Source organism: Leucopleurus acutus (assembly GCF_964270905.1).
Source record: "Leucopleurus acutus genome assembly, chromosome: 15".
Taxonomy (NCBI): domain Eukaryota; kingdom Metazoa; phylum Chordata; class Mammalia; order Artiodactyla; family Delphinidae; genus Leucopleurus; species Leucopleurus acutus.
In genome coordinates, this window is record NC_139157.1 from 71,335,341 (window position 1) to 71,355,171 (window position 19,831).

Sequence of the window (19,831 nt, forward strand, 5' to 3'; positions counted from 1 at the left end):
GAATATTTTCTAGCAATTTCTATAATACAAACAACTCTGATTATGTACTACTTGCAAATGGATTGAACTCTTATGCTGAAGTGGGGTTTTTTTGTATAGTTTAATCCTCTATAAAAAGTAGCAGTTTTGAGAATATTTAATAACCATCCTCATCATCTTGTAATAGGGACTTGCTTTTATAGTAGAGAAAATTTTGCATAAAACGAGGAATATATAACATAAATTATATTTCATCTAGAAAATTAGGATTTTGGAGACTAACACCTGTGGTTTCCAAGGGTGGAAAAAATTTTCAACATCAGTTATCCACCAATATGCTTAATCATTGTACATTTTCCTAGGAAATTTTACTTTCCATCTTCCGTCATATCATTCTCATCACCCTCCATCTGAACAAAACACTAGTTAAGAGCAAGGAACTAATATTTTAATCTTTCATACCTCTTTTTAAAATCTTTTTAACTCTCTCTCCTTCTAGTAAACATAAACAGTCTTCTCCTTTCTCACTTACCAAATGTATGAAATAAATTACCTGTCCCCTGTGATAGACAATGAGAGGTCTGGAAGTAGACAATGAGAGGTCTGGAAGCTGTTAAATCACATGGCTCTTAGCTCTTCTGCTAAGTCACACTGCAGCTTGAAGTAGCCATTGATAAGGGCAGGGCTAAGGAGAGCCCCACCAATGCCAGGAGAAAAGAGAATCCAATCTCTCTGGCTTCTGATGACCCACTTTGGTTTCTAATGAATATTTTTATTTTTTTTTTTATTTTATTTTTTTAACATCTTTATTGGAGTATAATTGCTTTACGATGGTGTGTTAGTTTCTGCTTCATAACAAAGTGAATCAGTTATACATATACATATGTTCCCATATCTCTTAGGACTTAGGACTGTAGAGTAACAGTTGTATTGGGCCAGGTCCGGTTGGCTTGAGGAATGATTGGAAGGACCTTCTGCTTCTCAGGATTTGGGACCTGGACACCTAACAGCAGAAAATACCCTAGCCCTACGTCAGCTATTCACTAGGCATACATTCTAAAATTTAAAAACTATTTCTAATGTCAAGAGCTCTGTGTGCTATAATTTTCTAATGTTGCTATGAAATATGTAAGATTTAGTTTTAGGAAGAGCCTTGATTATCTTAGTGGATCTGTAGAGTGCTTTACCTAATATTTATTGGGTTCACAAATTGCATAGTTAAATTAATATGATAATTTTTTTCTTCCAGTTTTGTTGAGACATAATTGATGTACAGCACTGTAAGTTTAAGGTGTCCAGCATAATGATTTGACTTGCATACATCATGAAATGATGACCACAATAAGTTTAAGTGAACATCCATCATTTCATAGAGATACAAGATTTTAAAAAGAGAAATTTTTTTTCCTTGTGATGAGAACTCTTAGGATTTACTCTCTTAACGACTTTCATATATAGCATATATAGCATGGTGTTGATTATGTTTGTGATGTTGTATATTATACCCCTAGTACTTTTTTATCTTATGACCGGAAGTTGGTATGTTTTCACTGCCTTCATCAAACTCCTTCATTCTTCCCCTGCCTCTGATAACCACAAATCTGACCTCTGTTTCTATGCATTTGTTTGTTGTTTTGAACTATAATTGACCTACAGCACTGTTAGTTCCCATTACATAACATAGTGATTCAGTATTTCTGTACATTTCAAAATCATCACCACCGTAAGTCTAGTTACGATCCATCACCATACAAAGATAGTACCTATTAATGACTGTATTCCCCACAATACATTTCATCCCCATGACTCATTTATTTTGCAACTGGAAGTTTATACCTTTTAATCTCCCTCACCTATTTCTCTCCTACCCCCGAACCCCTCCCCTCTGGCAACCACTTGTTTGTTCCCCAAATCTGTGATTCTGCTTGTTTTGTTGTGTTTGTTCATTTGGTTTGTTTTGTAGATTCCACATATAAGTGAAATCATACAGTATTTGTCTTCCTCTGACTTATTTCACTTAGCATAATCGTCTCTAGGTCCATTCACATTGTTGCAAATGGCAAATATGGCTAAGTAATATTCCATTATCTATATGTAGACACACACCACATCTTCTTTATTCATCTAGTGATGGGCACTTAGGTTGTTTCCATATCTTAGCTATTATAAATAATGCTACAGTGAACATAGGGGTGCATGTATCTTTTCTAATTAGTGTTCTGATTTTCTTTGGATAAATACCCATGAATGGAATTGCTAGATCACATGGTAGTTCAATTTTTAATTTTTTGAGGAATCTGTATACTGTTTTCCATAGTGGCTGCACCAGTTTACATTCCCACCAACAGTGCATGGGGGTTCCTTTTCATCACATTCTCACCAACACTTGTTATTCATTGTCTTTTTGATAATAGCCAGTCTAGCAGGTGTGAGGTGATATCTCACTGCAGTTTTGATTTTAATTTCCCTGATGATTAGTGATGTTGCACATCCTTTCATGCGTCTGATAGCTATCTTGTATGTCTTCTTTGGAAAATGTCTACTCAGGTCCTTCGCCCATTTTTTAATCAGGTTGTTTGCTTTTTTGATGTTGAGTTGTATGAGTTATTTGTGTGTTTGACATATTAACCCCTTGTTGGATATATCATTTTCAAATATCTTCTCCCATTCAGTAGGTGGCCTTTTCATTCTGTTGATCATTTCCTTCACTGTGCAAAAGCTTTCTAGTTTGATGTAGTCCCATTTGTTGGTTTTTGCTTTTGATTCCCTTGCCTGAGGAGACATATTCGGAAGAATATTACTAAGACCAGTATCAAAGAGTGTACTGCCTATGTTTTCTTCGAGAAGTTTTATGGTTTCAGGTCTTACATTTAAGTCTTTAATCCATTTTTTTTTTTTGTGGTACGCGGGCCTCTCACTGTTGTGGCCTCTCCCACTGCGGAGCACAGGCTCCAGACCCACAGGCTCAGCGTCCATGGCTCACAGGCCCAGCCGCTCCGTGTCATGTGGGATCTTCCCGGACCGGGGCACGAACCCGTGTCCCCTGCATCGGCAGGCGGACTCTCAACCACTGCACCACCAGGGAAGCCCTGCGCCACCAGGGAAGCCCTCCATTTTTAACTTATTATTATACATGGTGTGAGAAAATAGTCCAGTTTGATTCTTTTACCTGTAGCTGTCCAGTTTTCCTAACATCATTTATTGAAGAGGCTGTCTTTTCCCCATTGTATATTGTTGCCTTCTTTGTTGTAGATTAATTGCCATATAAGTGTGGATTCACTTTCTGATAGTTCACTCTCAATGTATAGAAACTCAACAGGTTTCTGTATATTAATTTTGTATCCTGCAACTTTACTGAATTCATTGTGAGGTCTAGTCGTTTTTTTGGTGGCATCTTTAGGATTTTCTATGTATGGTATCATGTCTTCTGCAAAGAGTGACAGTTTTACTACTTCCTTTCCACTTTGGATTCCTTTCATTTCCTTTTCTGATTGTATGATTGCTATGGCTAGGAGTTCTAATGCTATGTTGAAGAAAAGTGGCAAGAGTGGGAATCTTTCCCTTATTCCTGATCTTAGAGGAAAAGCTTTCCACTTTTCACTGTTGAGTATGATGTTAGCTGTGGGTTTGTCACATGTGGCCTTTATTATGTTGAAGTATGTTCCGTCTATACCTCCTTTGTTGAGAGTTTTTATCATAAATGGATGTTGAATTTTGTCAGAAGATTTTTCCCCGTCTATTGAGATGATCATATGAGTTTTATTCTTCAGTTTTTTGTATCACATTGATTTGTAGGTACTGAACCATCCTTACATCCCTGGGATAAATCCCACTTGATCATGATGTATGCTCCTTTTACTGTATTGTTGGATTTGGTTTACTAATAGTTTGTTGAGGATTCTTGCATCTATGTTCATCAGTGATATTGGCCTGCAATTTTCTTTTTTTGTGATATCTTTATCTGGTTTTGGATCAGGGTGATGCTGGCCTTGTGGAATGAGTTTGGAAGTGTTCCTTCCTCTGCAGTTTTTGGGAGTAGTTTCAGAAGGATAGGCGTTAACTCTTCAATAAATATTTGGTAGAATTCACCTGTGAAGCCATCTGGTCCTGTACTTCTGTTTGTTGGGAGTTTTTTCTTATTACTGATTCAATTTCATTACTGAACTGTTTGTATTTTCTATTTCTTCCTGATTCAGTATTGGGAGATTGTCCATTTCTTCTAGGTTGTCCATTTTTGGGGCATATAATGGCTTGTAGGACTCTCTTATGATCCTTTGTATTTCGTGGTGTTGGTTGTAAGTTCTCCTTTTTCATTTCTGATTTTATTGATTTGGATCCTCTCTCTTTTTTTCCTTGATGAGTCTGGCTAAAGGTTTATCAATTTTGTTTATTTTTTCAGAGAACCAGCTCTCAGTTTCATTGATCTTTTCTATTGCTTTTTTAAGTCTCTATTTCATTTATTTCTGCTCTGATCTTTGTGATTTCTTTCCTTCTTCTAACTTTCTTGTTTGTTTGTTCTTCTTATTATAGTTCTTTTATGTGTAAGGTTAGGTTGTATTTGAGATTTTTCTAGTTTTCTGAGATAGGCTTGTATTGCTATAAACTTCCCTCTTAGCCTTGTTTTTGCTACTTTCCATGGATTTTGGATCACTGTATTTTCATTTTCATTTGTCTCCAGGTATTTTTTTATTTCCTCTTTGATTTCTTTAGTGATCCATTTGTTTAGTAACGTATTGTTCAGCCTTCATGGGTTTGTGTTTTTTGAAGATTTTTCTTGTAGTTGATTTCTAGTCAAGGCATTTTGGTTGGGAAAGATGCCTGATATGATTTCAGTCTTCTTAAGTTTACTGAGACTTCTTTTGTTGCCCAGCATATGATCTATCCTATAGATTGTTCCATGTGCTCTTGAAAAGAATGTGTATTCTGCTGCTTTTGGATGGAATGTTTATATACATAAATTCATATATTTAAAAAAATATATATATATATATATAAGTCCATTTAATCTAATATGTAGTTTAAGGCCAATGTCTCCTTATTGATTTTCTGTGTGGATCTGTCCATTGATGTAAGTGGGGTGTTAAAGTCTCCTACTCGTACTGTGTTACTGTCAGTTTCTCCCTTTATGTCTGTTAATATTTGCTTTATGTATTTAGGTGATCCTATGTTGGGTGCACATATATTTAAAATTGTTATATCTTCTTCATTAATTGATTCCTTTATCATTGTGTAGTGTCCTTCTTTGTCTCTTGTAACAGTCTTTATTTTAAAGTCTATTTTGTCTCACTTAAGTATTGCTACCCTGACTTTTCATTTCCCTTTACATAGAATACCTTTTTCCATCCCCTCACTTTCAGTCTGTGTGTCTTTATATCTAAAGTAATTATTTTTAATGTCAAATTTATGTTTCTCAATCTTTTAAATGTCTTCTAGAACTTTTGGTTTACTGAGTTCCCATATGGCTTTTAAGGCTCTGAAAAAAATAGCTCCCTAATGAGTTTTGATAAAGTTTCTTCATGATTAAAATAAATTTCCAGTAACGTTCATGAATTTGAATGTATCATGAATGATACATTCAAATGATCCCAAATGATTCAATGATACATTGAATGATCCCTGAGACGTATCACATGACTGAGAGTAGAAGAATGCCATTGGACACTATAAATGTTTAACCTAACATCATAGTACAGTTAAAAATAATCCCTCCTAGGCTTTTTATTTAGAATGCCAACTGTAATCCCACTGTTGTTCACTAAGTCTGAACCTCCCATTGGAATGCTGACCTCAGAAGGGCTGAAAAGTTTTGATGCTGTATAATCTCTCACATTCTTCTTAAAAATAATTTTCATATATTGTCACATAATGTTTATAAATTAGAGATTATATATTGAACTGAAAAACACCTGGTAATGTGAAACTTACAAAGAAGAAAATAGTTTAAGTTAGAGTTTCTTTTTTCTAACCCCTAAACTTGCATTCAGCTTAGTATGTTCCACAGTCAAACTATAGCCATTGTAAAGCCTCTATTCATGCTCTGGTATGACACCTCAAATAAAGAGGATCAATAAAATTCAATTAACTATGGTTTCTTCAGAATTGACAACTACAGTATAATGAAATCAACCAAAGCAGATGAAATGGTAAATCTGATAAGAAATCGATTGAGTTTGTCAAAGTTGTTTAGACCTAGCTTAAGGTAAGTCTCTTGACCTCCTTTGCTCTCAGTTTTCCCATCTATGAAGTTGGAAAGTTGATCTAGAGGATCTCTAAGGTCCATTCCAGCTCAAAAGTTCTATGGTAATAATAGGTAATACATTTATTTTTTAAATTTCAAATGGTCCAGAAAGGTACATAAAGCTAAAATTTCTTCAGTTAGTACCTCACCCTGCTTGGACATTGGTGTGGTTGAAAGTTTCAGCTTTATCTCTTATTTCTTCATATGCTGACCCATGGACATCGATAGACCTCTTGGGAGAGGGTGAGTAAAACTTTATTTCTAAACTTCTGTTTTGAGAGACTTCCATATCTTAATAACTGTCCTCACTTTGATCATTTGGAGCCTGGTATATCTTTTGTCCTTTCCTTTTCTTCTCTTCCATTTGTTCTCTGTCTCTGGTGCGACATAGATTCTCTGGCTGCACTTTCCTCTGTTCCCTCCGAAGCACAGATTTCAGATCCGTTCGCACCAGAACCTACTCCTCCTGCTACAGCTGCTGAAATTGCAACTACTTCAGCCTCTGCCTCAACTACTACAACTGTCACTGCTGTCACTGCTGAAGTGGATCTCTTTGGAGGTTAGTCAGTCACATCACTTTTCTTTTATTTTCCTTCCAGGATTGCTAGCGTTAAAGCATTTAAATCTTTTACATGATAGAACATGGCAGATAGAACATGCATGGCAGAGTGTTTAACTACTTTTAAAATGTTTATTCATATATATTTATCTTTGCTCAATTTGTCAACTTCATATTCATTTAATTTTAGTGATTATAGAGCAAAGGTTGCAAATGCTTTGGACCTATTCAATTTTCTACTTTTTGCGAAGTTAGGATTTAAGCTGCTATTAGAACTCTTGTCCCGTATATGCTCCAGCCCTGCAGTATCTATAATAGTCGTACCAGATCTTTCTATCATATTTAGAATTGGTTTTTTGGCATTTTTTTAGATTTGAACTAGCTGAGAGAAAAAAATGTTTGGGGAACATGGGAGGAGAAATCCTGGCCTAAGTTGTTTTTTAAGATTTAGGGAAAAAAAAAATCACCTAAGTGGAGTTCAGATCTAGAGGTCTCTGAAGAGAGTTTAGGGATATGTCCATTTTTGCAACTTTTTAAGCTTGTTCTGTCCAAGCAAAAACTTGGATCGTCTTTGGCTTCAGAACTTTGAGAGATCACTGGAGTCGGCACTTGCAACGCTGATTGAAAACAGGTTTATATCAGACTTTGAAACGATTGTCTGAAAATATTTTTTCCATGCAAATGTAAATTCTGACACAGAGTTGATTTGCAGCTGTAAGCTTCAGTCAAATATCCTACACTCTGTCAATATAATATGTCTGGACCTGATGAACCATCTGAAACCAGTTTATTTACATCTTCCCATTTTGAGTGGTGCTAATGTCCAAACCTGGAGAAGTGCTCATTTCACATGTGTACATTGAACAGTGTTATAGTCATCATAGTTTTGTGTTTCTTCATTACAGTATAACATCTTTCCCGGGGCATTTTGAGAGTATGGTAAAGAAATTGGAGGAAGCAAATGATAAGGGGTGGGGGCAGCAGAGATTTGGCAGGCTCTGGTGGAGTTAACGTATTCCCCTGGGAACATACACTTACACACTGTCACATACCACTGTGCAACATGCAGTGCCCCAGTCTCTGAGGCTTGCCAACGTTGTCTAAGACAAGGAATACTCAGCGGGACACAGCATCGTTGCCTCTGTTTCATGCGAGGAATTTGCTCCTGCCTTGCTGCACTGCCATTCTGTTGCTCTTCCAAATCTATTATAGGAGAAATCCGGTTTTTTTTGTTTGTTTGTTTTTTAAAGTAGGAGAATGGATTTGCATACTCTTGAATAATTTATTATGAGGAGTCATCCACTAGAGAAAGTTAGTTTTTCAGTTATGCCTCTGTAACTTTTGAGACCAGAAATTAAAATATTAGCTTAAATTTATAAAAACCAACTTCTTCACCCCATCCTTCCTACCTCCATTATTGGTCTTGAGTATGGATGGTTTCTCATAGGCTTATGTTCAGAGAAAAATTCAAGGAAAATATGGACGGGTTGGATAACAATTTTGTACGTAAGCATTTCTATTCCTTTAGCCATTTAGATTTTTGTTTTTCAGTCCATTTTAAGGAGCTTAATTGCCTATAAGAAATCAGTCAACTCCATCTTGCTTCTCTCATGGTCCTGCCTAAGATATTTCTTGGAAATATTCTTTGTGCCGTTTTGCTGTTTGTGTTAATCATTTATTACTGCTTTGATGACAGTCATCAAGCAGAAGAATCTGTATGTTTGAAAATATTTTCGTGATGTCAGTCTTTCTACCCTGAAATACAAATTTAAAAGGTCAGTACTGTAGAAAATCATATAATTTAATGCCAAAGAATGGAGGCTGTCCTTTAATTTCACCAATATCCTTTCTAGTCATCTGGATGGAGGATAAGTAAAGATGAGTACATCTGCAAATCTCATCACAATTATTTTTACTAATCTTTATAGTTCTGTAAACTGTCTCCCGGCCTCTGATAGCTATAAGATCTCTATCTTCTATGTTCAGAAATCTGTATGTGTCACTGTCTGTCTTGTAGTTTTCAGTGATACCCCCTGATTTCTTTCGTGTTCTTTATGGATTTATAAGGAATCATTTAGAGGTAAGATTTTAAATTAAAACTTAAACTAAAATCTCTTTGGTCGTGTTGTGTGGCCATTTTTTAAAAATTTTGTATCTCTAAAATGGGCAGGTGGTAGAACTTTTGAATAATAAGAGCAGCAGTTATTTATATGACTTTAAAATATGCCCCTTTGAGGTTTTATGTAGCATATATAGCAGTATTAAGTAGATTTCTTTAGAAATAAGCTTAATGAATTTTAATTTCTGAATAATGGCTAATGGTTTAATTTCAGGAATATGAAATACTGAAATGTTAATTTTTTCTATGTATTTTAGTCTTGTATTTTCATTACAAATTTGAAAAATACGGAGTGTCTGTTATTTTAAAATACTCAGATTGATACCCACATAATGTTTTAGTCGTTTCAATGTAAGTCATTAAAAAAAAATTTTTAGAAACATTATATTTACTAAATGCTTATTTTTTTAAAGGGAACTTTTAAGAAATGAAATCTGCCTTCTGCCTTCTGGGGTCAGGCAGAACAGGACTGCAAGGCAGTGTTATGCTTTAAAAATTTAATAAAACTTAACAGATATTGATAAAGATAAAACACAAAATCCTTAAAGGCATTCTGTTTTTCACTGATGCAAAACTCTACTAACAACAGCACATTAGTTTGTAACAATACAGTTTTTTTCTAAGGAGTGCAATGCTAAATTGATGCTAATTCCTCTACATGGTCACCAGGGTACCCTTTCCGTCAACTGTGTTAATTTGTGCGCAGGCCTCCATGATGGTAGGCTGTGAGCACAGAACCAAGTGGCTGGAAAACCAAAGAACTTGCCTCCCAAACCTGACTTCATTTCAACAAGTTGGTTAACCAAGTTCATCAGTCTTCCTTAACACCAATACTTAAATATAAGCACTTACAACTAGATTTCATGTAAGAGTCTTATAATCTGGGACCTTTGGGGAAGAAAATGAACTGGAATGGTGACTCTTGGGCTCAAGACGCTGAGAATGATTGAAACCTTTGTGCCGAGCATGTGATTTAAAGATGGTGTGTGTGCCTGGAGAAGACAGGGAGAGGAGTTCAGGCTGGAGAAGACAACAGCAGTAAGAAATTTTTACAAAGGTAGTCAGTCACATGATAAAAAATGAGGGAGAAAATTCTTCCTAGATTGCCAGAAGGAAGAGAAGGTTAGTCTGCAGCAGTGTCAGAGACTGGTTTGCTGAGTAAGGCTGGACTGAGTCCATAACAGTAGAAAAGCAGGAACATGCATTTCCTGGAAGTAGCACTGGTTGGTAATGGGCAGAATGTAGACCTGAACTGCAAATGGGTAACAAGGGAACGAGAACTAGATTGGAGATTGCTTTAGCTTTCAGTGCTGGAAGGATAATGCTGCCATCGATGATGAAAGAAAGCTGGGTAGCTGAGAAGTTTTGCTGTTTTTTTAAACAAAATCAAAATTATCTTATTGTCTCTGACAGTCCCGGGGAGTCTAGTGGGCTCAGCTGGACGGTTGTCTCTCAGAGTCCCTTTCGTGGCTACAGTAAGACAGTGGCTGTGGGGCTGGGATTATCCAGTCTCACTCGTTCACATCTCCATCAAATGGGCTGGGAACACTTAGCAGCTCGGGGCTGGAGCAGCTGGGGCTCCTTTGTTTAGGAGAAGTGTTGACAGTTGATGAGTTAAGTTTACAATGTTTAGTTTCAGAGGAGCATTAAAAGGAGATGTCTTGCTGACCGGGAATGGAGGGACACCACCTCTCCTAAAGATATAGCTACAAATATGGGTTTCACCTACGTACACAGAAATCATAATTAAGGAGGCCAGCCTGTGAATATTTGTTTGAACTCTAGCACTGATATAACTGGTGCTTATTCCATCCTGCAAGGAGGGGACAGTATAGTAGAATGTGGCACAGTTCATAACAGTAGACCCCGCCACTTGACGGACCTTGGTCACATCCTCAGACTTTACAAGTTTCTGTTCTCTTATCTACAAAGTGGAGATGATAAAACCTATATCACAAGAAAGTTGGAGGAATTAAATTTAATAACGCGAATAAAATATTTACACAGGGACTGGCACATAAATAGTGACTGCTATTACTGTTTCTATTACTTCCAATGGCATTACCCTCAGTTCCAAATTTTCTAAGAATGAAAAGAAAGAAAACAGACCTGACCCGTGGCAAAATATTTTCAGCCCTCCCAACCTCCTCTTTGAGTGTTCTTGTGGTCTTCTGCCCCAGCTGTTAGGGCTTTCAAGTTGCTCTAAGTCCTCTGTGATAGTATTCTTAGCATGGCATCTGAGGAGGTGTGTCTGTCCTATCCCCTGGTGTGTCTTTCCTACTCCATTATTATTATTCAGCCTCTCCCCTGACTGCCCTCTACTCAGAACATATATATATTCCCTCAGTGTAGCTGTGGGAAGCAGTCAAATCAAGCTGTAACGTATGATTGTCCCATTGTCCCTTCTAGGGATATTTGTGTTTTTGTAAAGGACCTTTTAACTCAAGCGAATCTCTAATGTTTAATGTTTGTTAAGGCCGGGCTTCAGGACGTTACCGTAATGTGTCTCATACTCAGATCAGTTTGGAACACGCTGGGTGAACCTGAGAAACAAGTGTCTCGACTGCAGGACTTCCTACAGCCCAATACACCACATAAATCTCTGAGACAGTGGGTATACTGTGTAGCATTTCCCAAGCATGTTTGACAAATTCTTTTTAATGGCTAGAGGAACAGTGTTCTAGGGAACACTGGTAGATACTGCAGAAGGCGGTATTTTAGGATGGGAAATCTAGCAGGTCAGTGGCAGGTTCTTGTTGGTCCCTACCTTCCAGAAATTTCTTCTAGGCAAGGCATATTTATGATGGCTTCATTCCTTCTGTAAAGGGTTTCTTTGAAAGCTCCAGGATTTTTTTTTTTTACCATAATTAACATGGTGTGTTGACAGAAACACATTGGGAATCATTTGTACACATCAGCCACTGATAAATTGGACATTTATAAATGGAGGCTGCGTGCATGTTAATGGATCTACTGTATATTATTATAATCTACTATAGATAGTTGTACACTTGTAGTCTTAAAACACGAAACTACATTTTTAATCTGTTGAAAATGGATCATTGACCACATAACGGGAGCAATTCAGTATTTGAAAACAACTATAAATTTAAGTCAAAATAAAGGCATTATGGTGTCATCTCCTAATTTTTTTTCTTTAGTTCTTTAAAACAAATCCTTGGTTGTGTCTGAAAATGTTTTTCAGGGATAGTGAAGATTTAACTTTTATGAACATTTAGTATACCTTTCATGTTAACAGTGTAATTTTGTCTGTAGTAGACTGTAAAAGAACATGTAAACTAAAATTGTTTACATCATCATCATATATTTAATTTTATTGGGCTTAAAGAAGATATCCGTGTTTGCTAGAAACCACTAGTCAGAGACATCATAGTAACATAGTATATAAATATTACCTGGACATGAAAGATCGATGTCTTACATTGCATAATAAAGTTATTTTTGTGTTTTATTTTTCACATCCATTCCTTCCTAATGATACATGAAACATGCTTCTCAGAGCCCTTATACAATGAGAATCTTGTTACCTTTTGGATCCTCACAGGCCTCAGCAGGATCAAGGCTGTACCACTTGCATGTAACCAACATGAAGGGGTGCCAAGAGTCATTGTCTTGTGACCGCCAACAGTGCATGGGCCATAAAAATGCGTTTCAAGCAATTCGTGTTGTATAAGGGAGCCTTCTTTGCAATTTAACTTGGTTCTTTTACTACATTTTTCTTCTCTTTTTATCCCTTTCATTTCTGTTGTTTTAAAACCTGCACCCAAGATGCCTTTGCAGCTTCTCCCGGGGAGGCCCCTGCAGCATCCGAAGGGGCCGCTGCGCCAGCACCCCCGACCCCTGTAGCCGCGGCGCTTGATGCGTGTTCAGGAAACGGTGGGTTTCCAGTCCTGAGCCCGTCTGTTGTCGTTCTGTCCTGATGTGAAGCTCCCGTAGCTAGACTTGGCCCTATGTGTTTCTAATTTTGCTTTCTTCTGAGTATAAAGTATCACTCATCGTAATGGAATAAAGAATGCGGGCACTTGAAAACATTAAGAAAACGAAGGGCATCCTTATCAAAATTGACAATTTCTCAAGATTGACAATTTTTGTCAGTGCAAGTATGCTCTCTTAATGTTTTTTTGTTTTTTTGTTTGTTTCCCTGTAATGCTGTATTGTACTCTTTTGTAACACTGAGTTCCAATACGTTGGCATGTTTTCATGAATTTTCCAAGCTACCAAATTGACCAGATTAAAGTAAGGATTTGAATAACCATCTCTGATCCTAGACTGTAGGCTAATCTGACAATACTCTGAAGTGTTTCCGTTTCTGAACTTCGTGGTGCCTACTACATTTTCTTTTCTCTTTAGAAAAACATCCTAATGACTGACCCCTGCTAATAGGGTAGTAGCTCAAAGCAGGCCGCCTAATGCCTAGCTCGCATGTGAATATCTGTGCCAGGTGTCTCGTACCTATAGTTTTGACGCCTCTCTGTTGTCTGTTTCCTTACTGATGCCGTATGTGTCTCCACTTTCGTTTCCCCAAGACCCCTTTGCCCCATCTGAAGGTAGTGCAGAGGCTGCACCCGAGCTGGACCTCTTTGCAATGAAGCCACCTGAGACCAGTGTTCCTGTAGTTACCCCTACAGCTAGCACAGCCCCTCCGGTTCCCGCCACCGCTCCTTCTCCTGCTCCCGCCGTCGCAGCTGCCGCCGCTGCCACTACCGCTGCCACCACAGCTGCCGCTGCCACCACTGCCACCACCTCTGCCGCCACCACCACCGCTCCTCCTGCTCTAGATATCTTTGGTGGTAATTTTTTTTGTCATTGTCGTTGAACTCTTTCCACCTGGTGGATTGAATTCTGGTCCTTGTGATGTACTGCCTCCGCACCTCTGTCTGCATGGTGACTGTGTCATTAAATGGTTCTCCAGCAACCATTTGCAGCTCGTTTCAGAACCCTCCAGAGTGCTCATGCACAACTGGAAAGTGATGCTGTTTCAGGCGGGTTTGTCCAGTTGAGTAAAGGCATGTGTGTTCTTGGTCTTAGATTTATTTGAGTCTGCTCCCGATGTCGCCCCCACGCCCAAGCCAGATGCTGCTCCTAGCATAGACCTGTTTGGGACAGGTAAAGCCAACTCCCGCCTTTCTTTACACTAATTTGCCTAGATGTTTTCATGACTAAGCCCTTTGTCCTCACCTGTGATAATGCACTTGTTAGACTTGTGACTTTGATTTCAGCTCTCTACTTACCTCTGCTTGGTTTTGGTTTGTTTCACTTTTGGAAGATGCTTTCTCCTCTCCACCACAAGGGGCCTCTCCTGTGCCTGAGAGTTCCCTCACTGCTGACCTCCTATCCGGTGAGTGCTTTTGCCAAGGTGAAGCCTTCCGAGATGTCTTGTGGGCATCATACGTGGAGAGGCAGATGCGAAAACACGCGGGTTCGTCTTGAGTTCTTTTACACTCAAAACTCACTTTACAATAAAAAGAGTCTCATTTTGTGTCCATCCCCAACTGATGAGGGTAAATATTTCAAATCTACTGCCGATTGAAAAGAGAAAACCTCTTTTGCACACTAAAACCTCTGACCTCAGGAGTCAAAAGTTTTATTTTCTTCTGGAAAGTATGTATTTTTAAATCTGTTGGCTTTTCCTTAACTGTTAAGATTGTCTACAGTCTTCGGGCTATTCAACATGAAATCTCAAGAAGCCGTTTGTCGAGTCTCATGATTTCATTTTCCTTTGGGTGACATGCACTTTGTCCTGTTCTGTGCTTTGCTACAGTGGATACATTTGTAGCACCATCTCCTGCAACCACTGCCTCGCCAGCAAAGGTGGATTCTTCAGGTGTGATAGACCTTTTTGGGGGTGCGTATCTCTCCTCCTTCAACACTCACAGAATCTTTTTTTCCCTCAGAAGAGTTTTTAGATCTTCTATTTCATGATACTTGGTCTTTTTTCTTTCGACTATGTGAAGTTATTTCCATCTTTTAAATGTAAACTTACGTTCAGATCTTTTCCATTTGTCATCATCATCTACATGCTCGTCAGTTCATCATATTTTTTAGTGCATGTCCTAACAAAACCAGATCATTTTTCATTTGAAGTCTTTTCATTTGAAGTCTTTGTGTTTTTAATTTTTTGTTCGTCCTAATGTAGAATCAGCTGATTGGAGTTTCCTTCTACTGCTCTTCCTTAGTGATCCTGATCTGTTGGCGAAATCAACATTTCTAAGCTCTTAAAAGCAGTATAAACATAGATAATTCAGAATATAAAAGACACAAGCCAGTCGGAACTGAAAGCATAAGCTCTAGATGTCATACATTATTCTATAGGGTTTATTTATGTTGCGTTTAATGTTTCTAAATCCTCCCAGAGAACTGGAAGAGGTTTCACTGATTTAAATGCATTTTCCTTTTCCTGTGTGTTATCAGAAGACAGGCAGATGTACTGAATTAACTCTTGAACTACTCATTTGGATGATACATTCGAAGTCTTCTATTAGCAGTAAATTTATAGGGAAAAGTCCAGGTTTGAAGTGATTTCTTCAGGAACGTCTATAAATGTCTATGCTATGGGGTAAAATACCATCCTTAGCAAATTAAACCCACACTGAGTACCTATAGTACATTGACACATCATGGAATACAAAGATGTCACAGTCTGTGACATTCAGGGGCTCAAAACTTGTGCAAATAAACACTGAAATTTAATATATAGGTACAAGTAGGGCTGCTGCTATTTGAATTAAGTTTGTTAAATTTTATTTAATAGAGTTCTAAGTGGGAAGATTCTTTCATTTTACCTTTGGGCAAAAATTTTAAAAACTTTGATCCTGTTTGGATAGGAATTAGAATTTACAGAATTTAGTCCCAAAGTTTTATTCTTTAAAAAAAAGAAAAAGAATTCTCCTACTCTTACAGAGTTGTTAATTCTTAAATAGCTTAGAACTCATCTTTTGAGAGAATAAACTGGTCAGAGCATAATTCAGTCCACTAAGTGATTTAACACATCCGCAGGAGACAAGCTTAACTCACAGAGTGTCATGTCTGTGCATTTCTCGGGAAATCACTTCCCTTACTTGCTGTACTTACTGTTTACACTCTTTTACTTTTTTGCTGCATAATGGATAATGGGTAGATGCATTTGGAAGTAGTGCTTCTGAACCCCAACCTGCATCTCAGGCTGCTTCTAGCTCGTCAGCATCGGCAGACCTACTAGCTGGTAATTAATTACATTTACATAAAATGGTGTTTTGTTAAAGTTAAGTTTGGGTGTATTTTTATAAGTAACAGATATTATATAAATTTCAAGGTGCATGTTTTCTTTCCCTTTTGAGACATGAAATTGAAAAGCAAGACATTGTGTAACAGAAGGTTGATTATTTCCCAAGATTTGATGAAATTGGTCTTAGAATCACAGCTGTACACAAGCCACCCCTGTGGCTCCTTGGGTGCTCTTAATATGCGTTACTTTCAGTTAGCACGTTCTGTTTTTGTTTATTAAGGAGGTAATGTGCTTATGTAGCAATTTTTATCTTGTATTGCCCATGCCCACCTTTTTTTTTAAAGGAATTTGTGGGGAAAAGTACCGTGATATTTGACAGTTGGTTCTGTAACATGAGAAACTGTTACAGAGTTCCACCCTTGGGTTGAAGCCGCTGCTACCTATATGTTACTGTAAAATAACTGATCATTCTCCTATCTGAAAACCCCTGGAGTGATCCCAGTTCAACAGGGCCATAGTGTGAAGTAGATTGGCACAAGGTGCCTAGGATTATTGTTCATTGCCAGGATGGGATAGATAGAATAACAGGAGACATTTCAGCGACTCAAAGATAGTAAAAGCCAACTAATAGTTTTCCTTGGGACCAAATCAAAGTGTGCTTAATGATAGCTAGACCTAGACATTATTATTGTCACAAGCAAAGCATTTGCCAGTTGTCAGACCACAGTAGTAAGTTTCAGGTTCAAGTTCTCAGTCAACAGCGTCTCAGCAGACGCTGCTGGTTTACCTTGCTCTGACTTGACTTAGAAGGGTACATAACAGGAGGTACGGCAGTGGCATCGCCAAGGCCACAGACACTCAGATGCAGCTTTGATGTCCCTCCCCTGTCATCACAAGGGATGCATTTTGTCACGAGGCTGGCAAGGGGCTGATGAGAGTGTGGCTCACATCAGCACAAGGAAGTCACCGATGTCTGGAGTCTCTCAGCTTCAATTCCCTGCTACCCAGGTAGCCCTTGATAGGGTGAGAGACTAGTTCTCATTTTTTTAGTGTAATGAACAATCCTGACACCAGGAACAGCAGACTAAGGAACATTCTTTCTTGGATTAGTGATGACTAGTGACCTCGTTAAAGGACCCTCATCAGCTTTCCAAGTTGTAGGAAGTTTGACACAAGGTCCAGAGTCTGGAGGTGTCATCACAGCCCAGCTGTTACCCTTTCCTTCTATCAGTCATTCAGACAGGTGGTTTAACAGTCTTTCCCAGGGGCAATAGCATTTCTTTTGCATCTTTCCCATTCTCTCCAGACTACCCTGGTTAAACATGACACTCTTGTTTTCTGAATCGACTCCAAACCAGTAACTGCCAGTAACAGTAACCAGTAACAGTAACCAGTAACAATATTTTCCTGAAGGGTGAAGAGCCAGGGTTCCACTGTGATGTCACTGTGGACTTTGGAAGCTACAAGTATAAGAGGCAGTGCACTTAACACAGACCACAGCTGGTTACTTGGGGAAAACAGTACTACCTTGCCTGGCTTTTCTCCTGACCTAGGTAGTCTTCATAACAGCTTCAAATTGGTCACAGTAACTTTGAAGCTCTTACTAAACCAGTAAACTTAATCCGTGTTTTCAAGGTTCAGCAAAAGGATTTTAACAGGCCACAGAAATAGCATATTTGGGGGAAATGACCGTGTTAATTTTTACATGAGGTTGCTAATTATAAACCTTTTGCTCTGAAGTTATAATTAAGCTTCAGGTAGCACATGAAATCAAAAGTTCTGGCTTTTTGCAAAATTCTAAGAAGTCTTTCTTTCTCTCTGGGTAGCCGCCATCCTGCCACAGACCCCAGCAAGGGGTTTGAAGCCTGCCAGACAGAAGCCTGGCAGAGTGGTCAGCTACCACTGACCACATCCAGCACTGCAAAGCCATGTCGTCTTCTCCAGTGTCCCCAGTTTGTTTGGGCTCTCTGTGCTTCCAGGGCTAGAACCTGAGATACTGTGTTTCCAAAAGAGCCAGGTACACTAGAAACAGGAGCAGAGAGGCCAGTGGTGAAAGCCACTGTTCCCTTCCAGTGCCAAGTCAGATGTCAGTGACAGAGCTGAGAGATTTGATCCTGGGAGATGAGATGGATCTCAAATACACCTGCAACGAGCAGGAAGGGTTCTGTCACCTACTGCTGAGTCTAAGAGCAGGTAGCTGAGCCTCCACTGCTCAGCTTGGTACATGGATGGGTCCCACGGGGGAAGTGCACAGAAAATGCAAGTCAGGTCCCTTCACTAGAAGCAAGCTTAGGTTACTCAACTGTGTTGTCCATCCAGAAATCTTAGTAAAATGGGGTAGAAAAGAGCAGAAATCAGTGCTGAAAGTGACAGTGTCATTTACATAGGTGGTGGTGGTGGTGGTGTTTTTAAATTAATTTGTTTTATTTATTTATGGCTGTGTTGGGTCTTCGTTGCTGCACGCAGGCTTTCTCTACTTGCGGGGAGCAGGGGCTACTCTTCGTTGCGGGGTGCGGGCTTCTCATTGCGGTGGCCTCTCATTGTGGTGGCCTCTCTCATTGTGGAGCACGGGTTCCAGGCACGCGGGCTTCAGCAGTTGCAGCACGCAGGCTCAGCAGTTGTGGCTCCTGGGCTCCAGAACACAGGCTCACCAGTTGTGGCGCACGGGCCCAGCTGCTCCACAGCACATGGGATCCTCCTGGACCAGGGATCTAACCCGTGTCCCCTGCATTGGCAGGCGGATTCTCAACCACTGCACCACCAGGGAAGCCCTACATAGGTGTTGTTGACTGGGCCCTTCCCCCCTTTTCCACCGTATCTTCTTGTGATTATTTCAGTGATGGGAAAGGTATTTTTGTGTACATGTTTTCCTCTATTTTTTTTCCTATTTAAATTAATTAACTTTTTAATATAAATAGGTATAAATGGGTTTTAATGTCTAGTTTGCTTTCCAAATATTTCTTGAAATTGAGCTTGTACATTTCTGTGTCTGATTTACTTGGCATGGGCCAATATCCTGATGTAAGAAATTTTCACCTAATATCCTGATATAGGAAATTTTAAATTACTTCTAACTTCTCCAGGTCTTAATTATTCGGGCTGGTTTTTCATACTTCTGTTTTGCTTATAGAAAAACATTTTTCACTCTTGCTCAAGTAACAAAATAGCAAGAAGCCATGTTTTCAGTGAAGAATATCATGGACCATTAATATAATTCTATCTTATGAACCAGAAGCAACTTGCCTAGCCAAAAAATGAATAAACACAAACCCTGCAAATATATACAGTATAAAATCACAGTCATATTTATATAGGTAACCTAGCTGACAGTGGCTATTCTGAGTTTTCACATTGCCTAGACATCTTTATTTGATGAATATCAGTGATAGGACAAATATTCGGGGCCCTGTATTACAGTAATTTGCAGTGAAGCTTAGCACTTGGGTTATACCTGTGTGTGTGTCTGTGGAGACAGATCAGGTAAGTCCACAGGCTATTGAAATAAAGAGGAACATTATTTTAAAAGATAAATGAGCCTAATCATGGATAACAAAGAAGTCCACAACAGGGCTTCCCTGGTGGCGCAGTGGTTGAGAGTCTGCCTGGAGATGCAGGGGACGCGGGTTCATGCCCCGGTCCGGGAAGATCCCACGTGCTGCAGAGCGGCTGGGCCCGTGAGCCATGGCCGCCAAGCCTGCGCGTCCGGAGCCT

The 19,831-nt window shown here is 38.9% G+C and overlaps 1 protein-coding gene across 1 annotated transcript in view; it reads left to right on the top strand.

Moving 5' to 3' along the window:
* The window catches only part of SNAP91 (synaptosome associated protein 91), a gene marked incomplete at its 5' end in the record, with an annotated part of 156,810 nt that overhangs the window by 107,640 nt on the left and 29,339 nt on the right, over window positions 1-19,831 (top strand). Inside the window, 8 exons of the mRNA XM_082855931.1 lie at window positions 6,446-6,460; window positions 6,609-6,776; window positions 12,685-12,792; window positions 13,443-13,706; window positions 13,945-14,022; window positions 14,183-14,254; window positions 14,678-14,761; window positions 16,034-16,117. Of these exons, the coding sequence (XP_082712057.1) occupies window positions 6,446-6,460; window positions 6,609-6,776; window positions 12,685-12,792; window positions 13,443-13,706; window positions 13,945-14,022; window positions 14,183-14,254; window positions 14,678-14,761; window positions 16,034-16,117 (873 nt within the window). The remainder of the gene's footprint in view (window positions 1-6,445; window positions 6,461-6,608; window positions 6,777-12,684; window positions 12,793-13,442; window positions 13,707-13,944; window positions 14,023-14,182; window positions 14,255-14,677; window positions 14,762-16,033; window positions 16,118-19,831) is intronic.